This window comes from Hoplias malabaricus, chromosome Y (genome assembly GCF_029633855.1).
Source record: "Hoplias malabaricus isolate fHopMal1 chromosome Y, fHopMal1.hap1, whole genome shotgun sequence".
NCBI classification, from domain to species: domain Eukaryota; kingdom Metazoa; phylum Chordata; class Actinopteri; order Characiformes; family Erythrinidae; genus Hoplias; species Hoplias malabaricus.
Genome location: NC_089820.1, coordinates 41,782,313 through 41,808,753, shown reverse-complemented (window position 1 = coordinate 41,808,753; position 26,441 = coordinate 41,782,313). Strand labels below are relative to the sequence as shown.

General features: G+C 38.8%; 1 protein-coding gene across 1 annotated transcript; it reads left to right on the top strand.

The window, feature by feature from the left end:
* The first annotated feature begins 4,575 nt into the window (after positions 1-4,575).
* Positions 4,576-24,204, top strand: LOC136679118 (involucrin-like). The gene is made up of 7 exons (XM_066657425.1): positions 4,576-5,023; positions 16,182-16,278; positions 19,479-19,538; positions 20,279-20,475; positions 20,571-21,591; positions 22,065-22,188; positions 22,661-24,204. The coding sequence occupies exons 1-7, from the start codon at positions 4,931-4,933 to the stop codon at positions 22,671-22,673; spliced, it is 1,605 nt and encodes a 534-aa protein (XP_066513522.1). The 5' UTR covers positions 4,576-4,930; the 3' UTR covers positions 22,674-24,204.
* Positions 24,205-26,441: the final 2,237 nt, after the last annotated feature.

The following is a 26,441-nucleotide window of genomic DNA, read 5'->3' as shown; positions in this document are numbered from 1 at the left end:
GTCCTCACTGTCAGGATTTTGCCAGTTGCATTCAGATTGGCTCTTTGCCTCATTCTACACATCATGCCAAAATAGCAGACTTGTGATATGTCCTTTTGCATGTCAGCCAAATTTCTTTTCCTGCAGTAGTAGACAGTTCATGGCCAAGTAAAATGATGAAAGGTACCAGAATCTCCCCAGAGAGTCTGGCAATGCAAGACAATGCATAAACACATTAGGCTGGTTTCAGGCATGCATACAGAATGGAGAGCAGCAAATGGTACGGAAACATCTTCTGAATTTTATAAAATGTGAATTTTATCACACTTGTTAATGTTGCCTTTAAGGCATTATATTACAGTATTTCTGCAGTACAGTACAGCTGCAGGTGATCATTCTCGGGTTAAGGTCACGCCCGTCTTTCACAACAACGTCTGTCATGTCAATCATTCATCGCATGCGGATATGAAAGGTCAGCAGCTTCATAAATAGCCCCCCGGAGACACTCAAATGCCCATGTCACATCCTGCTTCCAGAAAAGTGTGTGTATGAAATGTGTGTGTGTGTGTATGTGTTGCAACTACTGCCGCCTAATGACCCCTGACCTCCGGTGGAACATGTGATGTGTGATCCCTCGGAAAGGCAAGTGTGCGCCCTTAAACCTGATACAGAAGCAGAGAGAGAACCAAGGCAGAATACTAAAACAACTGCAGCTTTCTTGCTGAGTACATGGAATTTAGGGCCATTCAGAAAAAGTGAAATGCCATATGTTTAGATTTATATTGAATAAATGTAGTACTGTCCAATACTGAAAATTCTTCATGATTTTAATCAAAAAATGCATGTAAAAATTCTGAATATGTTTCCTCACAATTGGCAAGCTCTCCAGTCTGTTTGGACACTCAAAATCAGTTTATTGTGTTTACGAATCCCTAGTGTCCATAAACGAATATAAAAACAAAGGGGCTCAGGCCGATATGCTATGCTTTCTCTCTGTCTGCTCATGGCAGAGAAATAGCAAAGAGCCCTCCAAACTTTGATAATCATGAAAAGGTATGAGGATATTGCTTATTCCTGCTCCATAAGTGGTTAATATTGATTTATTTTTGATGTAGATGGAACTGACACTAAATTTGGAAAAGCAAGTTATTTGTAATTTGAGTTACAAATAAGTTTCTTTGATAATTCAAACAATGCATAAAACTTACAGACAAGTTAAACTTAAACAGGTACAAATCAGTTGTTTTTCTTTACAAACACACCATTCCACATTTAAACATGCGGAGCTTCTGAACATAACCAAACCAGAGATAACTACAGTTCCCAGGAATTGTAGACATTGCCTTTAAGTGTAATATATGTAAAAGATTGGAAAGAAAAAAAGCACTACCCTATTAAGTGAAAACAACAAGATGATAAACCAATAAGTATGTACATGATCAGAGATACAGAGATATTTTTTATAACACAATCCTGACAGATCATGTGACACTTGATTGCACACAGATGGATTTTATTTCACTAAGCTTCTGAAGGTAATTGGTTACACCAGAACTTTTTAGGGGCTTAATAGCAAAGGAGGTGAATACATATGCACATGTACGGAAGCAAATCTGTCTCATCAGACTTTGAAATATTACCACCTTTGAATTATGTATCTGAATTTTTTTTGCACTGAAATTATGCATCTGAATATAATTGCTCTTGAATAGAACTCGTGAATTTTCAAGAACACATTTTCACTGTTATTATTCAAGTTAATAAATTCAGATGAAAAAATTCAAGCTCAAAAAAATTCAAACAATATATTTCGAAGTTGCTCAAATTCGGTAGACGAAATTCAGATACCGAAATACGAGTTACAAAAAATTCAAAGTACACATCCGGGACACCAAGGATAAGCAATCAATTCATTAGGATTTTCTTTTTCACCTTAAATGCTGCACTCGTTGCATTCTGTCGCCGCTAGATGGCGAAACACAACTTCCATACCGTGGAAATACTACATGTTTAGCTTCCTTCAGTAGATATTATCTCTTTATTTTCAAAGTGTCTCAAAAATCTGAAAGGCTCACTGAAGACACAATATAACAGACTATTGATATTCTTAAGATGAAGAAATTTTACTGTGGAAATTTTTGTAATGGCCCTGCGCTTGTTGTTGTAATGACACAAACTCGCTAACCATGCTGAAACAGGTTAAACTGCCATGTATCTGTCTTTAGATCAGATCAATTAAATGAACTATATTATATAAGACATATTAAAATACATACATGATAACATTTTCTGACCAGATACATATCAGAGAAATTAAGTCCAAGCATCCAGTCAGGTTCAGAGAAATATTTTGAGCTCCAGTACGTCATGCGGTGCCAGAAATAACACTGGAGTGTATCACAAGTGACTTAAGAGCGTTATGTAATTTGAGTTGTTTTTAAGTGTGTGTGTGAGGATATAGGCATGCAGTTAGCATGTTGCTAATTGGTAGGGTCCTAGTTTCTCTTGTGTGTTAGCCAAAACAGACCTGTATCTACAGTGTCTACCTCACAAAACAAACACGTTTTAATGACTTTCCGCATTCAGGAAAAATGGTTATAAGCAGATTTTACAGCCATATAATATCAGCTTGCCAACATGACATGGAGACATATGGAGGACAACTCTTAACAGAAAAGAAAAAAAAATTGAAAAAGGGGTAAAACAAACAAAAAAAAAATCAGCAAATATAGCAAACCCCAGAGCTCCTACGCAACGAGATCAGATGGGAAAAACAAAAGAGACTTTAGCATAAATCTTCTGCTGCTCATATGTGTCTCTTGAGATAAAGATCTCAGGTATCTCCTCTTGAGTTTTAGTGGAGATCTCAGAAAAAGTCACAAACTCTGCTCAGATTTGCCAAATGAACTAAACCCTACTCTGTCTTTTATCTATGTTTCTCTCTTGTGTCTCATGTCTTTATGTCTACAAAGCAACATAAGTGCAATAAATTTTTGCTCTGGGACACTTTCACAGATCCTCAGTCTCTATCCAGCACTCATGTATTTAGTGCTGTTTGCCTCATGTCTTGTTCTTTCACTACTTGCATCTGTACTTAACACTATTCCCTAAACAATACAGTATTTGTTATACAAAGTATTTATGCAGCATTTACACTGTATATTGTCGGTGTCCAATTAAAACATGTATCTCCCAAAATAGTAACTTTACAGTAGAAAGAAAAAGCCTTAACTTTCAATGAAAGTCAATTTAAAAAGATTTAATTTCGGAGTGTTTTTATTGGTCCATTTAATATGAAATTTTCACAGTATGAAGAACAGCTGCTGTGTTCAAATGATGTAGAAAACTATAAATCCACAAAAATGGAGATACATGTTTTTAATTGGACAGTGACAATATGTTATTATAGATAATGTAGAAATAAAAGGTATATGAGTAGGTTACACGCATTTACTACACCAATTTATAGAAGAGACTTTATCATCTGCAGATCTTGATGTCCATGGGGCTCCTGGAAAAAGTCTTCTGTGGATACGGAGGGAGAAGTTAATTGTCTGTGCAAAAAACAAACATATTATTACATTTCATATTATCATGACATAATATTATTATGAGAGAGCAGTATAGGGGTGGCACGGCGGCGCAGCAGGTAGTGTTGCAGTCACACAGCTCCAGGGGCCTGGAGGTTGTGGGTTCGATTCCCGCTCCGGGTGACTGTCTGTGAGGAGTTGGTGTGTTCTCCCCGTGTCCGCATGGGTTTCTTCCGGGTGCTCCGATTTCCTCCCACAGTCCAGGTGGATTGGCGACTCAAAAGTGTCCGTAGGTGTGAGTGAATGTGTGTGTGTGTTTGTGTTGCCCTGTGAAGGACTGGCGCCCCCTCCAGGGTGTGATTCCAGGTAGGCTCTGGACCCACCGTAACCCTGAATTGGATAAGCGGTTACAGATAATGAATGAATGAGAGTAGTATAGTAGTATAATTATGAGAACTTAAGTCATAAATAAGTGGAATTATGTTAATAGCTGCACAGTAAAATAATATTTAAAAAATGTTTTTGACTTATGTACAGACACTAGGCCAAAACAATACCCTGTCACCGAATGATACCTCATCTCCATGGTTTCTGGGGACAAGACATTCATTTAGACGTACACCTAGGCTAACCCTAAACTTTAATCTTCCTCTACATTTTCCCTAAACTTATCCTAATGTTACACTTGCACTGCACTTACACTAGACTTCAAATCTTATTACTGTATTTAAGTTTTGGGGACATGATATCCCCCCCCCCCCCCCTTATTTAGTCCCCACAAGACAAGACAAGTCCTATGTGAGTGTGTAAACAGAACTTGGTCTCCACAGTATGTTCTGGATCTGGATCTGGATCTCCCTCAAACACACTCACACACACACTCCCTTCTTAAGAATAATTGTCCTAATATGGAAACCATTGCCCAACCTCGAAGGGGCGGGAAGAGAAAGAGAGAGAGATAGGAACAGAGAGAGAGAGAGAGAGAGAGAGAGAGAGAGAGATTTGGTAGTGTCTCCTGTCAGTACTGACAGAGAACATTTCTCTCAGAGAAAGACAGAGAGGGAGACTAAAGCACATGAACTTGGAGCTGCTAAAGGATCACATTATTGTTTCTAATATTTTTGTTGTCAGTATTAACATTGATATTCGTCGTTCTCAGAGGAGGAGGACTGTTGTTTGGACCTGTGGATAAAGCTTGTTTCATTGGGGAACCACGCGGTTATGCTGCGTGTAGGGGTGCAGCGTGGATGTGGCGTTGGCCCCGCGTGAATGTGAAGCGGAGGAGCCTCGCGTCTCTGGAGTAAAGTTTGTGGTCGTGTGTTGTCCTTTCCTCTCGCGGACGCCGCTGAAGAGAGCAAGACACTCAGCGGGCGCGCCCTCAATGCGCAGCCGCTCGCGTCATCTCGAGGCCGGGCGGCAACATGAGCACTCGCGCGGCGTGTGCGAGCTCGCGGTGGGGTTTGCTGCTGCTTCTGCTGCTGCTCGCGACGTGTCTGCGGTTCGGAGGGGCAGAGGTAAGGAGCACTTCACACCAGCACGTGCTGTTCGTATCTCTCTCTTTTTGTCATTATCATTATCACTCTCTCTCTCTACCCATTCTTTCTGGTTGTTTTCTCACATATTTATATTTCTTTAGGTTTATGTTTACCTATGCTGTCTGCTTCTCTCCATCTTTGCTGTTTCTCTTCTCTCACAGTTCTCTCCTAGCACGTGAAGTTTTCCTTTTCCTCTTTATGTCTTATTTCTCTTTGTCTTTTATCTCATACTCTGCAAGTCTTATTCTTTTCTAATTTCTGATTTCATTGTGATATCTGGTGTTTCTAACTTTTTTTTAGTCTGATTTGTATTTCTCTATTCTTCAGCTGCTTATTTCCCTTTTTTCATCTCATTCCTATTTCCACGTCTGTTTTTTTATCATTGTATAACTGTTTCCCTTGCTCGGTTACTTTTTGTCATTTATTTATTTGTCATTTCTCTTTTTGTCTCTATTTTTATTGCCTTTTTATCTTTCTTTTAGTCCTCTCTCACTCTGATTTTTTTCTCTTTTTCATAACCTAATATCTTTCACACTACCCTGTTTCCCTTACTTTCCCCTTTCGTCATCACTCTCATCTCTTTATGTCTCACCTTCATTCATCTTCTCTCTGTTCTTTCTCCTATACTCTTCTCTCCTTCTTCTCCCTCTTCACACTCTCTCTCACCTGAGCTTGGGTGATGGTCAAATTGAGCAGTGGCCACTGTACAGTCGTTAAGATCACAGCACTGATCTCTCCGCTGTAGCATCTGTGAGAATAGAAAGAAGACAGTGTGTGTGTGTGACGTCTGCCTCTAAAAGCTCTGCACAGAAAATCATGACATTAAAGGGTTGCATACTTTATGTATTGCATACATATGTATGGCGGAGGGATACATACAGGGTGATATATGCCAAAAATAGTCCCCCCCCCAAAAAAAACGCATGCTTTCAGATTTCTCCTATTTTTCCCATTAATATCATCATTTCTTATAACATTCTTTTGAAATTCACTGGTGGTTGTGGAGAGTAAATAAAATGAAACATTTGTGTTGTGGACATGGAGTTGTCCGGTTACCATCACTATCACTGTAAAGGTATTTAAAAAAAAACTTGTGGAATCACCCTTTAAAACCTTCTGGCCTTATATGACGGATCTCTGATACATACATGAGATGAAGGCACACACACACACACACATTAACATCTATGCAGATGCATACCCCCACACCTATGCCCACATGTACACTACATATCCAAATGTTTGTGGACACTTGTTCACCTAAGGTTTCTTATTTAATTTAATTTTCTACTTCCACTTTGCTGAAGTAAGAGCCTTTGCTCTTTTAGAAAGGTTTCACTAGATAGTTAAACATTGCTGTGAGTACTTGATTGCAACCATGAAAGTATTCATGAGGTCCAGTACTGATGTCGGGTGACTAGCTCTCGATCGCATATGATCTCAAATAGAACCATCTCTCCATAGAACATAGTTACACATCCACACAGCCCAAAACTGGGGGGCGTTGGGGGCATGCTTATTTTCACTCTAGCCCATGCTTAGCATTGAGCATGTTGATCTCAGGCTCATGTGCAGCTGCATATAAGGGTATATGAGGTATATTATGAATTTGGAATGGTGTTTTTGATTGTGATGTATGTAATTTAAATCTGTGTTGTTTGTATAGGTGGTGTGTAAGGTATTGTACTTGTAATAGAGCCATTGTGGGATGCAAGACAAATTTCAGAGAATTCTGACAATAAAAGTGTATTGTATTGTATATCATTATAGAACTGAACATCTGAATACTCTATCCACTTTGAATACACTTTCATTTAGCTGTGTTGGGTGATCATATGACAACAAACTGTGGGACATATAGCGTAGATACAGTCACATGCACAAAAATACAGACACACACACATGCACACACAGAGTATGTGCACATACTCTACTAAGAACTAAATCCCTCACTGATGGTTTTCTTTTAATCCTTCTGCTTCACATTCACCATTACGTCACCGCTGCACAGGCAGAGTACCAATTCTACTGCTATTCTTACTTTGTATTCCCAATATTTTTCCCCATTCTGAGCCTAAAAAGGCTATCAGAGAGAGTGCTGGGAGAATGCTTGGTAATGCTCGAGTGCAACAGAAGGCCTCAGTTAGCGTTATATAAGGGAAAAGATAATCTCCACGCGATTTGAAAGATGTACGGACAGCGGCTCAATCGCATAAGATGATTTGGATTTCATTCTCTCCGAGGTTTTGCGTGTGTCACAGCTTGCCGGCACCAAATGAGTGAATCATGAAGCGGGGAAGCCAATCAGAGCGGGCCTGCAGGGGTCAAAGGGTCAGATTGAGCTCAAAGCACTCAAAACCTTAACTTGGGCACTGACCGACTTATACTATTTCCGCTTACCTCAAGTGTACACTGTATGGCCAAATGTATTTGGATAACTGCTCATCCAATATTTCTTCTCATGTGAAGTGTGTTAATATGCATTTTGTCTCCCCTTTGCCTGTAGTCTGGGCTACAAGTCAACAGACTATATTGTAAGGATTTTATGTTGAATTTGATGATGAATTAATGCTGAGCGATATGACTACAAATCAATATCACAATAAATTGAACATTTTACCTCAATTGAATAACCATTTTTTGTTTTTGGCCCTCATAGTTCACAGACAATACTGTGCTGTAAAAATACTCAAATATTAAGGCTGGTTCCTGAAACTATTTATTTATTTATTTATTGGCAGTAATTATATTTGACTTTTTATGTTATTTTTTGGCTTCACCAAAGTCAAAACATGTCCAAGCAAGGAAACTGCATTTTATTTGGTAGAAGCTGCTCAAGTTGCTTGGTTGGTTGTGGTGTTTATGTTCTCTTCCATGTTGCTCCGTGTGGCAGAATCACGTGACTAAATGTGGGTGGTATAATTTTAAGGAGACAGGTCATGAACACACAGTGGGGGGCATAGTAACAGAATTAACAAAAAAGTTTGAACAGAATTAAAAGACAAATAAATATAGTTTATATAGGCAAGATTATGTAGATTAGAAGTTGGTGATTGCCAAGCCCTTATGTTGAATGTAACACCTGCTTGTTCAACTCACCTCAAGCTCCATTACTCTGGAGAACACAGTTCCACTGCTTCACAGCTCGAATATGGGTAGTGGTGTGACAGATCACAAAACCCATAGTTCAGATTGATTCACAGGTTTGGATCACCAAAAAAGAAGAAAAGGGAATAAATATAAAACTGTAGTTTTATTTAAACAGAGGTTTATAAAAACACTTGCATATCCCCATGGTAAATATTGTTTTAGATCATTAGTGTACCAGTTTGGTTTATTTATCCTTTTTGTCTGTGCTAATATTAAAAGGTACTGGTATGAACAGGTGCAATGTTACTTAGCACCGCAAGGTTTTGAGTTTAAACCTCATCATTCAGCAGATAATTCAGCTCAACTGACCTGCAGTTTTAATATCTGTGTCCTTCCAATGGGTTTTGTAATTGCACCCCCAGTCTTCTTATTTAATCTCTCTCTCTCTCTCTCTCTCTCTCTCTCTCTTTAAAATGAAATGTAGATTGAGTGGATTGTGAAACTTTAAGAAACATTAAGCACTACATGGACCAAGAACCTTAATTTCCCACCGTATTTCAATGGTAATAATCAACCAAGGCACTTTGCACTGCAGCAACTATGCTAATATGAGTAAAGGAAGCTAACACAGATATTAATTTAAAACCATCCTCAAAATGTGTCAGCTTCAAACTTGCTTATGAAAGTTACGATAATTATGTCAAATTGTTAAGTAATTGGATTTTGAATATGGATGTTATGATACTCCATAATACACCTTTATCTACAAAAGTGGCCTAATGTACCTAATATTGTGAAAAAAGCAGCTGAAATATACAGTGTAGCACATTTGTAGAATTTGCAAAAATCACCTTTTGTCAGCATCAGAAAGATCAAATATGATATGAATTTACAAAATAACTATTATAACTAATAACATATTTACTCTAGTACATGCTTAGGTAAACATGGAAAGATTTGCATTTTTAGTACTTCAGCATTTTTTTCTTCTACTCGGTTAAATTAGTGAGTAAAGTCATGTGTTTCAGTCATTTCCACTTTAGTATACTGTATTAATTCACTCATTCATTCATTCATATTCTCCAAATTGGGACTTGCCAGACAAACCTTCTAGATTCTTACTGATGGCTTCAGTGATATCTGAGAAGGGAAAATTGCTGGATCGATCCCCATGACTGAAAATTATGGGGTGGAGGGAGTGAAGGAACAGTGCTGTCCTCCTCTCTCAATCAGGCATCTAACCCATGACTGCTCCCTGGGCAGCAGCACTAGATATGTGTCCCATATTGACATGTACGGTCACAGACGAATTAAATGCAGAAGACGCATATTGTTGTACATTGTATAATGATAAAAAAACTAAAAAGTATTTATCTTATGTTTCATAAACTCACCTGACATGACCCAAAAAGCTCCCACCAAACCTGTCCCTACCGTTCTGACTGCTGAATTTTAACAAACAAACCTTACATAAAGCAGCTTCAAAGCAAACCCAACCTATTTCTCAACTCCCTTTATTTAGTTACATCAATCTATCCATCATCCACCTGCCTATTTATGTGACATGGCAACTATACATGTGTGTGTCTGTGTCACCTGTATTCATCTGTGCCAAGATTTGGATACAGTATTTCTTTATGTCTGTGCTCAGCACTCTGGCACTGTGCCAAGGTGGGTCAAATATGTGTGTGCGTGTGCAGTAATTCAGGTCCATAATTATAGCCCGCACTCGCTCACCTCTCTTTCTCTGCACACTGTTAGCATTCCTGTGGCAGCTCTATCCCAAATTTCAGTTGGGCATTAGGGCAAGGCCTATGGGGGCTGTTCTAATCCAATACTTCGGGTGAGACACCCACCTAACCAAAATTTCTTCTTGACATTTTGATATACTGGATGATTGTGTGTGTGTGTGTACACAATGGTGCCAGTTTTATCACTTTTCACTACTGCATCCATTAGGGCTGTGCCATATTGTATCGTGTGCAATAATATCGCTAAATTCTTTTCAAATGATAAAAAAATCAATATCATGATTATCGCGATATTCTGACCTGTTTACGGAATTACACCATGCAGTTACACGTTACACAGCGTACATTTATTACTTGAGTCATTTCGGCACAGCGACAGGTATGGTGGAAATTTGCTCTGCTTTCAAATATTTGCTCTAAAATAAGAATGACTTCAGTGGTGTTTAGAGGGTTTGGATATATCAATATTATATAAAATTTTTATACAATGTCAAAATTTTAGTCAGAATCAGAATATTTGAAATTGTTACATTTGTCCTAAAATAAAATGTTATTAAATATAATTTGAATATTAAATATTATTAATTGAATATAACTGAATATCAATAGTGTGTTCTTGCAATTAATACAATTATTATTATTATTATTTTTATTGTTATTGCCAAAATACCTTGAAATATCATGATTTTATTTTAGGGCCAAATCACCCACCCCTAGCATCCATCATAAATATTTTAAACATGACCTCACTTGCCTCTCTTTGAATATTTACACCTGGCTATTATTAATCTGAACTCACTCATCAGTGAACACTAGTCCTAGCTCTAGTTCTACATTAGCAGTAGTTCAAAACATGCAAATTGCTAAATATCTATTTTCCTGTCATCAGAATTTTATAGATACATTATAATCTCATTATCATGTTTCTATATATGCAGTGGCAAAAAGATTACAACAAAATGTATTGCTGTTCATTTACAAAGACTTGTTTCCAGTTGTTGTAAAATCTCAAATACATTCAGTGATGTAGAGTTCTGGGCAGGAGTGCTTTTCTTTTGTGTCTTATTGCTTTTTTCAGTTAGGGTTTACACATGCTTTCAGATCCATAGCACTGTGTCCTTTTTTTCATTTCTAAAATGAGAATGAAGCTTAAGCTTTAAGAAAGATGCAAGTGCTGTTTATCTGTTCCAATATCTGTTTTTGTCATTTTGGACAGTCTCCAGGTCTTTAGTGATAGCTAGGAATCCCACTTTTTTTATCTTAACTCTAGTATATTTAATCTGTCATTGATCAGTTATTGTCTTTAAATGTCCACTTTGTTTATGCAGGATGAATTAGTCATTCATTCATTGTTTGTAATTGCTTATCCAGTTCAGGGTTGCAGTGGGTGCCTAGCCTTCCTGTAATTATATGGATTACCCTATAGCTAAATTTAATGGCTACACAGTACTTGTTGTGCATATGCACATGCAAAGAAGCATTGTATACAAAGAGAAATAATAATAAATAAATAATACTGATCTGGTTCAGCCCTTTTTAGTGTGCATATGTCTCAGAGTGCATGAATGGCTAAAGGCTTTTTACCCTCCCAATGACTGATTATGTGTTGACCAGACAGTGTAAATACATTAAACGGCAATAAAGAATTGTGTTGAGTCACTAAGTAGGTTCATAATAGTGTGCATTAATGGACTGAATGTGGTTTCATATATATATATATATATATATATATATATATATATATATATATATATATACATATATACATACATATATATATGTATATATGTATGTATGTGTGTGTGTAGAGAGAGAGAGAGAGGTGACTGGGTGACTCAGAGAGTGAGCGCTGTTTAACTGGGTCACACACTGTAAAAGTTCAAACAGGTGTGTGCACAGTGGCACTGACCACACACACACACACACAAACACACGCGCACATACTTTGTATGCACATGCTCACTCTGAGGCACATGTGTATGCCCATGCACGTACACACACATACACACAAACAAAAATAAGTTCAGTATTTAAGAGGAACCCATTTTGAAATTTAGATTTTGTTTTTTTAATTGGGTATTATGTCAAACGGTCAGCAAAGTTTAAATAAAAATACACAAATATGATAACTCTCTCCTCAAACATTAACAAAACATGATCCTCAGAGTTCTCTGAGAACGGTGTGGGCGTGGTCCAATTCTAATGACTGTGCATGACTGACAGCTCTCTATCACTGGAGAACAGAATTCTGTTTACATTACCATGGCAACACACAGCCTTGAGACAGAGCAGTTGCAGGTTTTTTTCTGGGTCTTTACTCTGAACTGCAGCTGGCGTTTTACAAAAGATACACAATAAAATGGCCATTATACAGCCATTCATGTACAATGAATGTACTACGAACATCTTTTGTCTTTTATGTGTCTTTGGTGTGGTTTCACGTGATTATTTTATTAAAATAAATTTACGACCAGGATGCCTTCTAGAGTGTCTCCGAATTAGTGCTTCCCCCTGCTGCTACTGTGCTGTATTGCCAACCAAGTGGATTTGCCTTCCCCACTGCTACTCTGCTCTACACACCGGTCCAGTGCAGATGCATCTCCAATGCTACTCTTTATACACGCAGATGGAGTGTTGCTGCTGTCTCTGCTGTATTCAGATTTCAGCTCGTTCTGTATTGTCTTGTGTTCTGTTTGCTCTGTGTAGGTCTTTCATTCCTCCCCATAGCTGGATAACTAGCTCATTCATTAATGGCTCCTAAGCTTTAGTCACCAGTCCCTTTGACTGAGAGAGGAGGCTGTGGTAGCCTTGTGATTGGTCAGGGTAATAGTGACATAAGCATTACCCAATTTTAGTACTGCCCATTCAACATCGAGAGGAGAGCGGTACTGGTCATCAGTAGGATAGATTTATCATATTTCTGTTGTGTGTTTTTTATTCAAACTTTGCTGAACATTTCACATAACACCCAAGTTTAGCATTACACAGAAAATAATAATAATAATAATTTTTAAAATTAGTTCATCGGGGGCTTTAAGAATCTTAACCAGTCACATACATGCCATTTTTGGACCTGAGCCAAACAGGTTCAACCGATATTGTTTGAAACTAGAAAAACGAACATGTTAGGGCTACATGAACATTTTATATAATTTCAATTAAGGCGCAGCAGGTAGTGTCGCAGTTTGATTCCCGCTCTGGGTGACTGTGAGGAGTTTGGTGTGTTCTCCCCGTGTCCGTGTGGGTTTCCTCCCACAGTCCAAAAACACACATTGGTAGGTGGATTGGCGACTCAAAAATTGTCCGTAGGTTTGGGCTTTGGGCTTTGCGCCCAATGATTCCAGGTAGGCTCTGGACTCACCGTGACCCTGAATTGGTTAAGCGGTTACAGATAATGAATGAATGAATTTATGGCTTTTGTCTAATTCCACAAATGCCCCCGTAAAATGTAGTAAAACACCTTTGTAAAGGACAACAACCGTGGCAGTAATATTTAGTCTTCTATTTGTTGTGTGTTCCCATGTTTTATTATTATTATTTTTTTTTTTTATGTCACATCAGTAGATTTTTTTTTTTTTACGTATAATGATGAATGTCCAGCTCTTGCTGAAGTTTTTTGTCAGGCATCAATCCAATGAGCAATTGAACCTCAAAAGAATATGCCATAATTTTACAAGCAGCCTTGCGTCAGATAAAAACCAATTGATCTCTGCTGTAGCTTGGAAAGTTTACAGAGTTTATCCTGGAGGTCTGTATTTCATGGTGACTGACAAGTTTCTTTGACCAATCAGTACTCTGCAAGGTTCATTCATCACATTTAGTCCCTAATCTGCTCGCTTGGAACAGCTAGCAAGCAAAACCTAAAAATAAATACCAATTTCATGCACCAGGTAACAGATTTGCTGAGGGAAAAATCTCCATTTTTGACCATTTTAAGTTTGCTACATCATTTGAATACAGCAGCTGTCTTTCACATTGTGTGTAAATTTCATCATGAATGGACCAAAATTACAAAAAAATGTTTTGTTTTTTTTTATTGACGTTTATTGAAAGTTAAGGTTTTTTTCTTCTCCTATAAAGTTATTTTTTGGAGATGCATATTTTTCTTCAGACAGCAGTGATATGTTTTTACAGCGTATTTACATTTTCTTAAAATTAAGTAGAGTATGTGTGTATTACAAAACTTGTTAGTGACTCTGTGTATGTGTGTGTGTGGATTTGTTCAAGTAGAAAGGCAGATGGGAGAGTCTTTATTTATCCTTCTGGTTGATTCCCTTCTTTAATAAGCCACATTACTCACTATCACTGTGTAGTTTTGAGATAATAAACCAAGTGTGTGTGCATGCCCACCAGGTATATATCTCATAATGAGGACTGAAAGTTACATTAACATCGTGGGGATATCTTTTTTTTTTTTTTTTTTTGGGATCATTAAACCCACAGTGTAAATTTAAGGTGAAGATGTGTAGGGTAGGGTTAGGGTTACCCCAACTAAACTTACCCCAACATAAAGTGTTATCAAAATCCTATGTGTCATTATAAGTAGTATTGTGGTTATTAGGATAAGGAATACGGTAAGTGTTCAAAAATTTATTTGGAGTCCTGACAATTATATAAAAACCAGATTTTGTGTGTGCGGTACTTTAATATTTGTCCACATGGCCTAGTCACCATCATGTGATGAGCTCACATGCTTAGCAACTGCCCAAACAAGCAATACAAACACACAGAGTCTATATCAGTGCAGGAATAAAATAGTGCAATTCTGTGCATCAATATACAGGCCAAATTATTTTTGGCAATTATTAAATTTCTTCTGAAATGAAAGGTGTTATTCAGGAGTCTTTTACTCTCTGCTACAACAACAGCTTCTGCATTTCTGGGAAAGTTTTACTGTGAGGATTTGATGGCATTCAGCTATGGGAATGTTACTGAGGTCAGATACTGACTGGATATTGGCTGAGTAGTTCTGGGTCACATATACCTTTCTAACTAAAGATACTGGATGGGTCACCATCGCTCCAGAGTTCCAAAACACCATAGCCCAATGTTTGGGGGCACACTTTGTTTTGAACATGATGACTATAAATACATAGCAACTAATTCAGGATTATAAGAGGCTTACAGAACTTTTATCAAGGACAAATGACAAAGTGAATGGGATACATGTCTGGATAATAAATTACACAAAGCGAATCCCATTATTGGAAGAAAACCGCAGACCTACCTTGAAAACCACTGGGACCAAGCATGATGCCGTATTGGACACGGCAGATTAACTTGTATGTATCTAGTAAAGTTAGAAGCAGCCCCATATTGTGCAACATGCCAAACTCGGCTTACAATAAAAACATTTAATGTTGGACTGTGTTGATTTTGGCCACGATCCTAACTGCAAAGTCCATAACAGAATTATTCAACAATACGAAAGCATCGGCGCTCCTAACATTTCCGTCAGTGACGAAACTTAAGCATTAAATATGACGAACTTAAATTCATGGCAGCCTCAATGACCCTAAAATAAAACTGTATTATTAAAACCAATTACATCTTGCTACCTTTCTTGCCATGAACGTGGCTCTAACTAACTAATTAACAGGCTTACAGACAACTTATGTTCAGTAAACTGTTAGAAGTATGCTGAATCTCACACACACTGTCAGAGAGCCACCTGTTTCTTTCTCTCTGCTCTTCAATAGGCCCATGTTTGTTAATGCTGAAAACAGGTTGATGATACAGCAGCTCAAATACACAGGTGTATCTCAGTTCAAAAAGAACATTTAAAACATTTACACCCCCTGAGGTTATTTCCTTCCATTGTCCTATTTATTTATCGCTCTCTGTCTCTCATTATTTTCTCACTCATCGTTTTCTCATTTTTTTTCTTTCTCTCTTCATCTCTCACTTTCCTTCTCTTTCCTCTCTGTTTTCTCTTTCATTTTCCCCATGTCTTACATTTTCTCCCTTTGAGTTCTCTACTTACCCCTTGTGGTCTCTTCATTCTCTTTTTCTTTAATGTTTTTGCCCTTTTTCCTTAATCTCTCTCTCTCTCCCCTTTACTTTCTCACTGTTTCCTTAGTTCTTTGCTCTGTCTGTTCATTCGTTCCCTTTTTATGCTCCTTCTTCAGTCTACTTCTCCCCAATTGCTGTCTCTCTACATTTATATTTGTCTTGTGATTTCAGTTAGTTACGTGTAATTGATTTGAACATATTTTGTCATATATGGGATATATTCATATGGGTGTAATTCACTTTAACAAAAAAACAAAAACTCACTCTCTCTCTTTCACTCTCAGGACGAGGCTCTCCCTCTGTCTCTGGTTGACCTGGTGATGAATAGTCCCATCTCCTCGATGCAGGACCTACAGAGGCTGCTGGACGTTGATTCCGTAGGTAAAGCTGATCCCTTAAAGCACTTCATGTATATGCAATGCATGCTGGGTATTGTAGTAAGAGAACAAACATTGTGTCTCAGTTCCCAGTGAGCTGACAGTATAGGCAGTGTTTATGTCAATACATTGTTACAAATGTAATTTAATAATTATTTTGGTAAAATCTGGTTTTTATAGTTTTTTTCTAGACCAAGGCTCTTTATGGATTAGCATGCTATCTAGCACCAGTTCTTCTTCACTTTATGAAATAGCCATTAGACTGGCACATAGTGGCCTGGTTATATCAGTGCTTCAAAACTCAACCTATTTTAAAGATGGCCACCCTTCATGTGCGGGTCCCACTCAGAGGAGCTTAACTAGTTCTTTCAGGGACTATAAAGCAGTTTGATTCTCCATCTGATGTCAGGTGCACTTGGGAAATTAATCATTGTCATGTATGTTGGTTTCTACTACTTGGTGGTGAATATAATTTACTGTAGCTAGACATTATTAGTTTTCCATTTGGAAACCCTGCCGACCTACACAGCATGGTATAGACAGCCAGACAAATCACCAGGTATTAAGACACAGTGAATGATTAAAAAGCCCCTTTGGCTGAAAGTATTTATAAAAGTGAAGACCACTGATTAAACACCATAATGGTGGGAGACAGAGAATTGAGGAGGGAGTGGGTGTGACAAGGAATGGCTTTGTGCTTGGTATGCTCTTTGTGTGTGTGTGAGAGTGTGAGTGGGGGGGGGTGGTAATATTTACATGGAAAGCCGATGTGTAGCTACAGACTTGGACAATGGTGCTGACCTTGAGCCTACTCCTGCTTTTGGTTTACTGAAGGGACTCGCGCTTATACACACACAAGGCCATGCTATTGTTTTCCAGCTGCAGGAGAGAGAGAGAGAGAGAGAGAGAGAGAGAGAGAGAGAGAGAGAGAGAGAGAGAGAGAGAGAGAGAGAGACCTGCCTCTCTTCTATACAACAATGATTGTTGTAACCATATTTATCGGAGGATGTAGGGAGTCTCCTCTTTTGTGGCCACATACTCATGACATCAGTGTAGTTGAACAATTTTGAGTGAATTAGCTAAATATGGGGCAAAACACTTAATTTATCCATTTTCCAGTCAAAACAACCATTAAGTACAAGATATTTCAGAGGAGGTTAAAATATAAGATAATCCACTTACGTAAGGAAGGGTGAAAGGAAAATGAATAGAAGAGAAAATGGGACTCTTAACAGCAATGCAAAACCAGGTATCATTTATAAAGGAACACTAAGGTCTTCACTGACCTGTAATAGGAAGTATAAAGCCTCTGTTATGGGTTCAATACTGCAGAAACTTCACTATGTAACTTTTGCAGGATGGCAGGAAACCATCCCTCTCCCTCCCCCCACCGCCTTATTTTCACGCGCAACTGTAGGGGGAGCCCAGGAATACCAAATCTTCCTTTAAACAGCACTCAGATCTCAAAGAGAGGAGAAGTCAGCTCCTAATCTCGCTTCAGATATGAACAGCTGTTGGTGTCCTTACTTCCACTGTGAGAAAAACTATTCAAAACTATGGGCTGAAAGAATGTGAAACTAGAGAGAATCCCAAACTAGATAAAAATGAAGAGGCAAAGAAGCTGCTGGTGTATTAGAACAATGTACTGGCCTCCCCAGAGCCCAGACCTCAGCAGTCCTGAATGTGTTTAGCCCCTTTCACCTATGCACACTAACTCAGAAATGTTCCCAAGAAGAGCTGTATGTGTGAATGCAAACACCCGCAACATTCTTCATGGACTTTATCCCGCCAGCCACCTAGTAAAGACTTGGTGTAATGTCTGAGTCAGTGCATATGAGCATGGAGCTACTAATTCTCCTACACACTCTGCACAGGTAGACTGCAGATTTGGAAGAGTTGACAGTCAAAACAAAAAAAGGAAGCCTTTGTAAGGGTAAAGAATTATACTATATTATTTAGGCTTCTGTTACATCTTCCCTACTGTGAGAAATGAATAACTAAATGGCCCCTTTAACTGGAAATGTGATAAATAAAATGAGGTGTTTTGGACAGAACTGTATATATGCAGCCACTCCCCTTTGGAACATTAACACAGATGACTCATGACCTCAGTGTCTAGACTGATGTCAAATATCTCATCTGGGCTCTCTCTCACACACACATACACATAAGCACATGCCTATAGACTTATTTTATTGTCATATCTCAGTCTTTGTTTGTATCGCCGGCTGTCTGGAGACTTATGCCCCCGACAAAATAGCAGCAATTGTAAGAACAACACAGTTTCCTTTGTGTGCTGTTGAACAATGAGCCTAAAAAAAGCCTGAGACCCAGCAGGCCCATGTTCACGCTGTTAAACTCCTACATCACTACAGTTCTGAAACCATTCAAAAGATTATTAGTTCATGTTAAGTGATCCAGACTATTTTATTCAAGGAGCAGATAATTGGGTTCACATTAATTGATAGTGATAATTCATTCATTTTTTTACAACTGCTTCATCCTGATGTAAGTCGCAGTAGGTCCAGAGCTGACCTATAATCTTTGGGTGTAACGTAGGAACACACCCTGCTTGGGGCGCCACTCAATTCAAAACACCAAGTTCACATTAAGTGATCCAGATAATTAAGTTCAAATTAAATTGTCCAGATAACTCCACTAACATTATGTTGTCCAGATGATTCCATTAAAGAGATCCAGATGATTCAGTTCTAAATCCACATGATAAGTCCAAAGTTAGCGATCAAATGATGATTCAGTTGATATGATCTAGATGATTCTTCTTGAATGAAATGATGCTAGTAATACTGCTTATGCTTTTGAAATTTATTCAGATGATTCATTGCAAATGATTCAGATGTTTCAGTTGAAATAAAAAGATCCACAAGATTCTGATCCAAATCATGATTCAGTTCTCTTCTAAATTTCTGTGCAAACTCTAAGATCCTGTAAAAAGCAGTGATCTCTTTGAAAGTTAATCCTTAGCCTGTAAGAGTATACTGTTCACTCAGGTGGTTGGGTAGAAGCAGCCATGCTATTGGTCAATATGAAGGCTATTTAGAGCTGGGAGAATCCTTCGCATAGCTGAGTATAATAGTCACTTCAGTGCCAAATAGGATTGTCAAACATGAGTTCAAAATTTGATTACAATGTAATATTTTCTGTGTAACAGGTGTCTAATTATATATTTTTATCGTTTTACAGAAGAGGAGGAAGAAGAGGTCCATTCTAATGGAACACACAAACGCCTTCCCCGAAGCCTTGGTGAGTGCACATGCACACACAAACACACATGGTCTTCTCTCTTTTTCTCTCTCCCTTATCTGTTTCTTATTAGCTCTTTCAGTCTCTTTCTCTCTCGCCTTTTCTCATTCTCCCTCTCCATTCTATCCTTCTGTCCAATTTTCTCTCTCTCTCTCTCTCTGTGTAGGACTGTCTGCTGGTGTGTCTGGTGTGTTAAGTTTTGTCTGCTGCTTCTGTGTCTCTGTGGCAGTATCCAGTCTAGACATTTGTCCTTACAACACCTCCTCAACTCCTTAACATACCCACACACACCCATTTGAACCTCTCGGCACATCCACTTTACTCCCTCTCACACACACTCCATGCCCTCTTGTGTACACATACTCTGATAGAGTGGAGTGCGTGTCTGTCCAGTCTGTCTCTGACCTCCAGCTCTAACTCAGAGCAGTGAGACTGTACAGTAAACAAATGTCTGGACAGAGACACAAAGAATATGTGATTCTCTGTGTTTCTGACATTTTTGTTTGCCTATTTTATATAATGTGATATTATATATATATATATATATATATATATATATATATATATATATATATATATATATATATATATATATATATAAAGGCAGTCTACTAGATTTTGGAACAAACACAGACACGGTGTGTGTGTGTTCCTCCACCTATTTCTGAATTTGTCTGTATATGAATATGTAGCATCACCAACCAATCATCATGCCCCTCCCTCTCTCTCTCTCTTTTCAGCTGGTGTGCAGGTAGCTCAGCAGGCGATGTGTAAAGTTCGGACAGAAGTGATGGAGGTGACCCGTGCTATGCTTGACCGACGCAATGCCAACTTCCTGCTGTGGCCACTGTGCGTGGAGGTGCAGCGTTGTTCTGGCTGCTGCAACACACGTACGCTGCAGTGTGTCCCCGTCGCTGTGAAAACACGTCACTTACAGGTACACACAGGCTACATTTTAGAAACATCTACCTTGTTCTTTTACTCAATGGCCACTTTATTAAATATTGACTGTGTTTTCTCAATCACTTCCAGATGACTAAGATACAGTTTATCAACAGACAGCCTGTCTATGAGAAGGTGATCATTCCTGTGGAAGATCATGTCAGCTGCAGCTGTCAATCACATGCCTCGGCCCATGTCCCCCAGGCCAAGGCCACACCCCCTCCCCCTCCACCCAGACTTCCCCCCAAATCCGTGCCACCAAAGACCCAATCGAAAGAGGAGCTACATCGCCATGATGACCTCAAGCAGAACCAGAGGTTCCACCTGGATGAGCCAGAGACTCAGGAAGCACAGTGGCAATCCAAATACACACTCTCACATAAACAGGGAGCACCCGCACGCACACTCACACATACACAGGGTTACAGACCCAGCCCAGTGCAACACACGCTCACACACACTCCGGCTGGGCCGTCGTATGTGAGTGTGGAGGACGTTATCACGAGGAAAACTACACTGGGAGTCTCTCACCTGTTGAGTGATACAACTCAACACTTTACACTCCAAGAGGAGGTCAAAGACCCCCACACTCAGCAGGATGGTGTAAAAGACCACCACACATTGCCTGAGGAGCTTCCAGAACACCGCATACATCTGGGCAGTGGTGATGATCAAGTAAAAGTTCAGCATCAACCAACGGAACATCACCGTCATCATCATCATCATCATCATCAGCTTCATGACAAGGCAACATCACCTCAACCACGTCACAAGCCCATTCACGATTCCAGCCAATCAGAAGTTACTCTTCACCACAGCAGCCAACTGGAAGCTCCCATTCTCAGCTACAGTCATGTGGAGGTTATTGGTCAATCTAGTGGACAAACAGAGCTGCCTGATCATCATTCTGGCCAATCAGCAACACCCAGCTTTCACCGAAGCCAATCAGAGACACCTAATCAGAGACATCACCACAGCCAATCAGATCGCTCAGAACATCATCTGGATGGGATGGAAAGGGAAATATATCATCATCATCATCAACATCATATTCCTCACCTTCATGTAACACAAGCAACCACTCTGCATCAGAGCAGCACAGCAAAAGCAGGTAAATGGGGCATTGCAGTCTCTGGGTTTGTAGAGTAGTTAGTTTTCTCCTCCTAGTGTGTTGGGCTCCAATGCCATTGTGTTGGCAGCAGTTTAAAAAGAAGGGGTGGAGCTCAGATTTTGAATGAAACCTGTGCTGCTGTCACACTCCCAGCTGTGTAGCACTGTGTGATTTGGAGCAGGGGGAGCAATTGCCTGTTGCTTTAAAAAACATTTTTCTCTTGTAACAAATCTATTTGATTGGAAGAGAAAACTGGCTGAAAATCAGGAGTTAAAATTAGCTCTGGTTTTGAGTAAGAAACAAGTAAGTTTGTTCTTATTATTTTATAAGTAGTGTAACATCTGCGTCCTGTTTCCCATATCACCAGCAGCATATAAATTAACAGGTCAAGGATTGGATATTTATTTAGACCATTGCTTTAATAATTTGTTCAATCTCTCTCTCTCTCTCTCTCTCTGCGCTTTTCTCATTAGTGATGGATGCACCCCCAGCCACTGTTCCTGTGCCTCAGACTCCCCCTCCAACTGTTCTCCAGCGGAGACGACGAAGGAAGCACCGACGGAGAATGAGCAAATCGGCCATGAGAGCCATGATCATGTAAGAGAAACAATAGTCTAGCTCCATCACAGTTAGTGTAGATATATGCATTGTGGTTATGACATCACAACCATGCATCATCATCATCTATATGACTTCCCATTCAGCTTAAAGCAGTTCACCTGCACACGCTTCCAAGTAGTCATCATGGTTGTGATTTACTAACCTTGAACACATTCATATACTACCATCCTTTTGAGTCTACAGCAATTAGGCCTTCCTGTTTTTGTTGAAGTTATGGGGGGTGTTGTTCCTGCAGAGAGTCTGTAGCAGAGTTGAAGATGTTTAGTCTTACGTTGTAGCTAATTACAATTTATTTTTAGTAATTCTGGCATATGTAAAGCATTTATTCTGGCACTATATGAAGCATTTAAGTTATCAATATATTTTCATTGCAGCTTTATTTGTTTTAAGGGAGAATATTTAGTGATCAGCTTTGTAACAACTTGTTCTGCTTTCCTCTGTCCTCCAGGGTAATGTCCTAAAAGAACCAGCTGCTTACCTTAGCAGAGCAGAAAGCCAGAGAGGCCGGACACAGGGTGGACAGGACATCAGCCCAACACACTGGAAATATCTTTCACAATAACTGGAAACGTCTTTGATCTTTGCCAAATAAGCATGGACTGACTACATTTCCCAGCTGCCTGTTCAGCCGATTGCCCAAGAGAACTGTGGTGGCTGGAAGATTTCTTGAGAGCTTAGTGGACATGAAAGGAACTCTTGGGACAGTCCACCAAATAATCAGACAAGAGAGCTAAATAATAAGACCTAACTATAATCCCAATGGGCATAGAATCCTATCCCATCAGACAACTGCCAAACAGTGAGCAATACTGACTTTAGCTGCTGGTGTGCCATCCGGTCCTTACTCTCTCAGCTGTTTAGGGGAATTAACAAAGTCCAGATCGGACTATAAGCTGCCAAACAAGCCAGATGCACATGGACATTATAGAGAAATGGAAATGTTTGCATTTGGAATACGAATCATGGATGCTACTGGAAGATGATAAGGACTCACTGAGTGAAAAAAAAAACAGTGGCTTTTCCTGGGAATGTCAAATATTACAGGCTCATCTCAAACCCAACACAACATTCTGCCAAGTAGCACTTCACGGAAAGTGGCATCTTCCTTGGACCACTTCCGAGGCTGCAGTCAAGTTCTTGGAGAAAATGAATATGCAGCCTTAACTCTGTTGCGGTGTCTCAATGTGTAACAGTTCTGTAACACTGGAATACTGTTAATGTAAGTTAAGAAAAAAAAGGCGAATGCTGCTAACAGTGAGCGAAAAAGATAGCATCACTTGTAGTAACATAAATCACAAGGGAGGTAATAGATCACTTATTAAAAAAAATTAATGTGGAAATTTAAAAAAATTGTGTCTTCAATGAAAAGAAACAATAAATTAATTGTTTATCAATGCATGCAACTGGGGGCATGCAAGCTGCAAAAAAGGATTTCCCCACTGATTTCAAATATGCTTTTTCAAACATCAATGTGGTTTAGTTATGGGTTCATAATCCTTTCCCCAGTCATAGTGATAGGAGCCTGATCCTGTATGAGTAGAAGTGGACAGACCTTTTTAAGGACCTTGGTAGTACCAATGGTGCTAACCAGTAACAGTTCACTTCCTTTTGTTGTTAGCAGTGTTAGCATGTTTTATTGTGCCATGTGCTTCCAGTATACAATTAGCAACTCAACTAATGCCAAACATAGCATAAAAGGAAAATACTGCATGCCGGAAATACCATATCCATCAAAAAAGGACCCAAACCCAAAAGATACACAAATGTGTATAAATATGTTATCGCAGATTATTTATGGAGAATGTAAAAAACTGTGCAAAGTCACAATAAATGGCTTAAACTACTGATGCTACATTTGCTAGCAAGAAATTCTGTATTTAAACTACTGTCTGAATTGCTATGTAACACAATGTTTTACACTGTAAATGTTACAAATTTTTATTTTTATCTGCTATTTTTTTCTTAACTTATTTATAAAATGGTAGATAAACATCTGCTTTAAAGAGAAATTAAATGTTATTTCTTTTTGATGATAATTATTGTAATAATGTAATAATGCTATTTTAATATAAATATAAGAAGTAAGAGTCATGTCTCATTGGTTGATTTCAGTGAGAAATGTGTGTGTAGGACGTTTGGTCTGACCCACCCCCATACTTTCCTTTCACTTCCACTGTAAGGGTTTAGTGAATGTTGCATGGTTTTAAGGAGAGGAAACCAAGGAACCAAAACAGGATCTGAGTCGTCTAAACAACTTTGACGAAGTTAATTCAAGTCTTAATTCAGCTTTCATGTGTCTAGACCAACTCATCCTCTATAACTGTGGTTTGCAAGTTAATGCACTCGTTTTAGAGCCCTTAACAAACCTTTGTGATTCCTTTGGAATTTGTTAAAATTTTTATATTTAATTTTCAGTATAAATGTAAATGGAATATATTAATGATTAAAAACTTATTTGACCAGGTTCAGGCTTTCACCCTGTAAAAATATCAGACCACTATTCTAAAAGTGTGTGGGTGTGTGTGTGTGTGTGGTGTCCGGTGCTCTGTCCAGTTTGCTTGCCATGGGCCATCACCACGGTAACATCGCTGGACACGTACACAGTGGGAGATCAGGTGGTGAAACAGACACCAGAGAGATGGTCTGATAAAAAGACTGATGGAAAGAGAAAAAAAAGTGAAATATATAGAGAGCAGGCATGAGGTGAGTACAAGTAAACAGCAGAAAGGGTGGAAAGGATTAAAAATGAGGATAAGGAAAGACTGGGGATGAAGGTAACTAAAAGTAGAGAGTGAGTGGGAGGGCGAGAGGTGGAGATTGCTGAGTAGGGTGTAACATGTAGGGAGTGAGAGTGTGAAAGATTTAAGTGCAGGGTGACAAGTGGGGGGCTTGTAAGGGGGTCTCAGTCTTGAGTCTTCTTCAAAGGAGAATCCTTTAAGAAAAAAAAAAGCTCTCACCTAAAAGCTGACACAGAAAATATAAAACCATTTTAAATACCATACATAGCAGCTGTCTTTCTGACCAGTGATAAATGAGGTAATGGGGTAGTCAAGTCTGTAACTGTACACTTATATAATACAGTACTCTGCAAAATTCAGGGACCACTGGTTGGTTTTTTAATTTCCTGTCAAAACTGCCATTAAATGTGACAGTCATGATTTAATTAAAGAAAAACAAACAATTTTTATAAAATTCTGAGGAATGGTGTTTCCTCACTATTTGCTAGTCTACACACTGGAAACCGGTCTGTGTTAACGACACCCCAGTGTCTGTAAATGGCTAAAATAGTGTCTCGGTCTGGTATGCTAGGCTTTCTCTCTCTGCTTATGGGGAAGATATGCTCTATTCCATAGGTGGTTAATACTGACTTATTTTTACCGTTTTGGATTACATAAGTTGGAAATGACTCCAAAATGGGGAGACCGCCAACTGCATGGTAAAAACGGACCAAAAGTGTTACAAAACTAAAAAACCCAAGTTGCAAATGACAAGTTAAACCTCGGCCACATTTTATTTTTCCCCCCTTAAACACATTTTTCCACCTTAAAAGAACTTCTGAACAATCCCCACAATTGTAGCAAGTACAAGTCTTAGGTGATATTTCTGAGGAGATTATATCTAAGACATACTTATACAAAGAAGGGGAAAGTCGAAGTGAAACTGGAATTCCCCCAGAACCTGGAAGAGAATATGCAACTCTTAACAACTACAACCCTAATTCTAATGAAGTTGGGATGTTGTGTTAAACATTAATAAAAACAGAATACAATGATTTGCAAATCCATTTCAACCTATGTTCAATTGAATACACTACAAAGACAAGATATTTAATGTTCAAACGGTTAAACTTTATTGTTTTTTTTGCAAATATTCACTCATTTTGAATTTGAGGCCTGCAACACATTCCAAAACAGTTGGGGCAAAGGTAACAAAAGACTGGGAAAGTTGAGGAATGCCCAAAAATCATCTGTTTGGAACATTCCCCAGGTGAACAGTTTCATTGAAAACAAGTGAGTGTCATGATTCTGTATAAAGAGAGCCACCCAGAAGGGCTCAGTCGTTCTCAAGCAAGGATGGGGCGTAAGTGGTAAGCGGTAAGGCCGAAAACCAACATTGAATGCCCATGACTTTCGATCCCTCAGGCAGCACTGCATTAAAAACCAACATAATTCTGTAACAGATATTACCACATGGGCTCAGGAACACTTCAGAAATCATTGTCAGTGAAC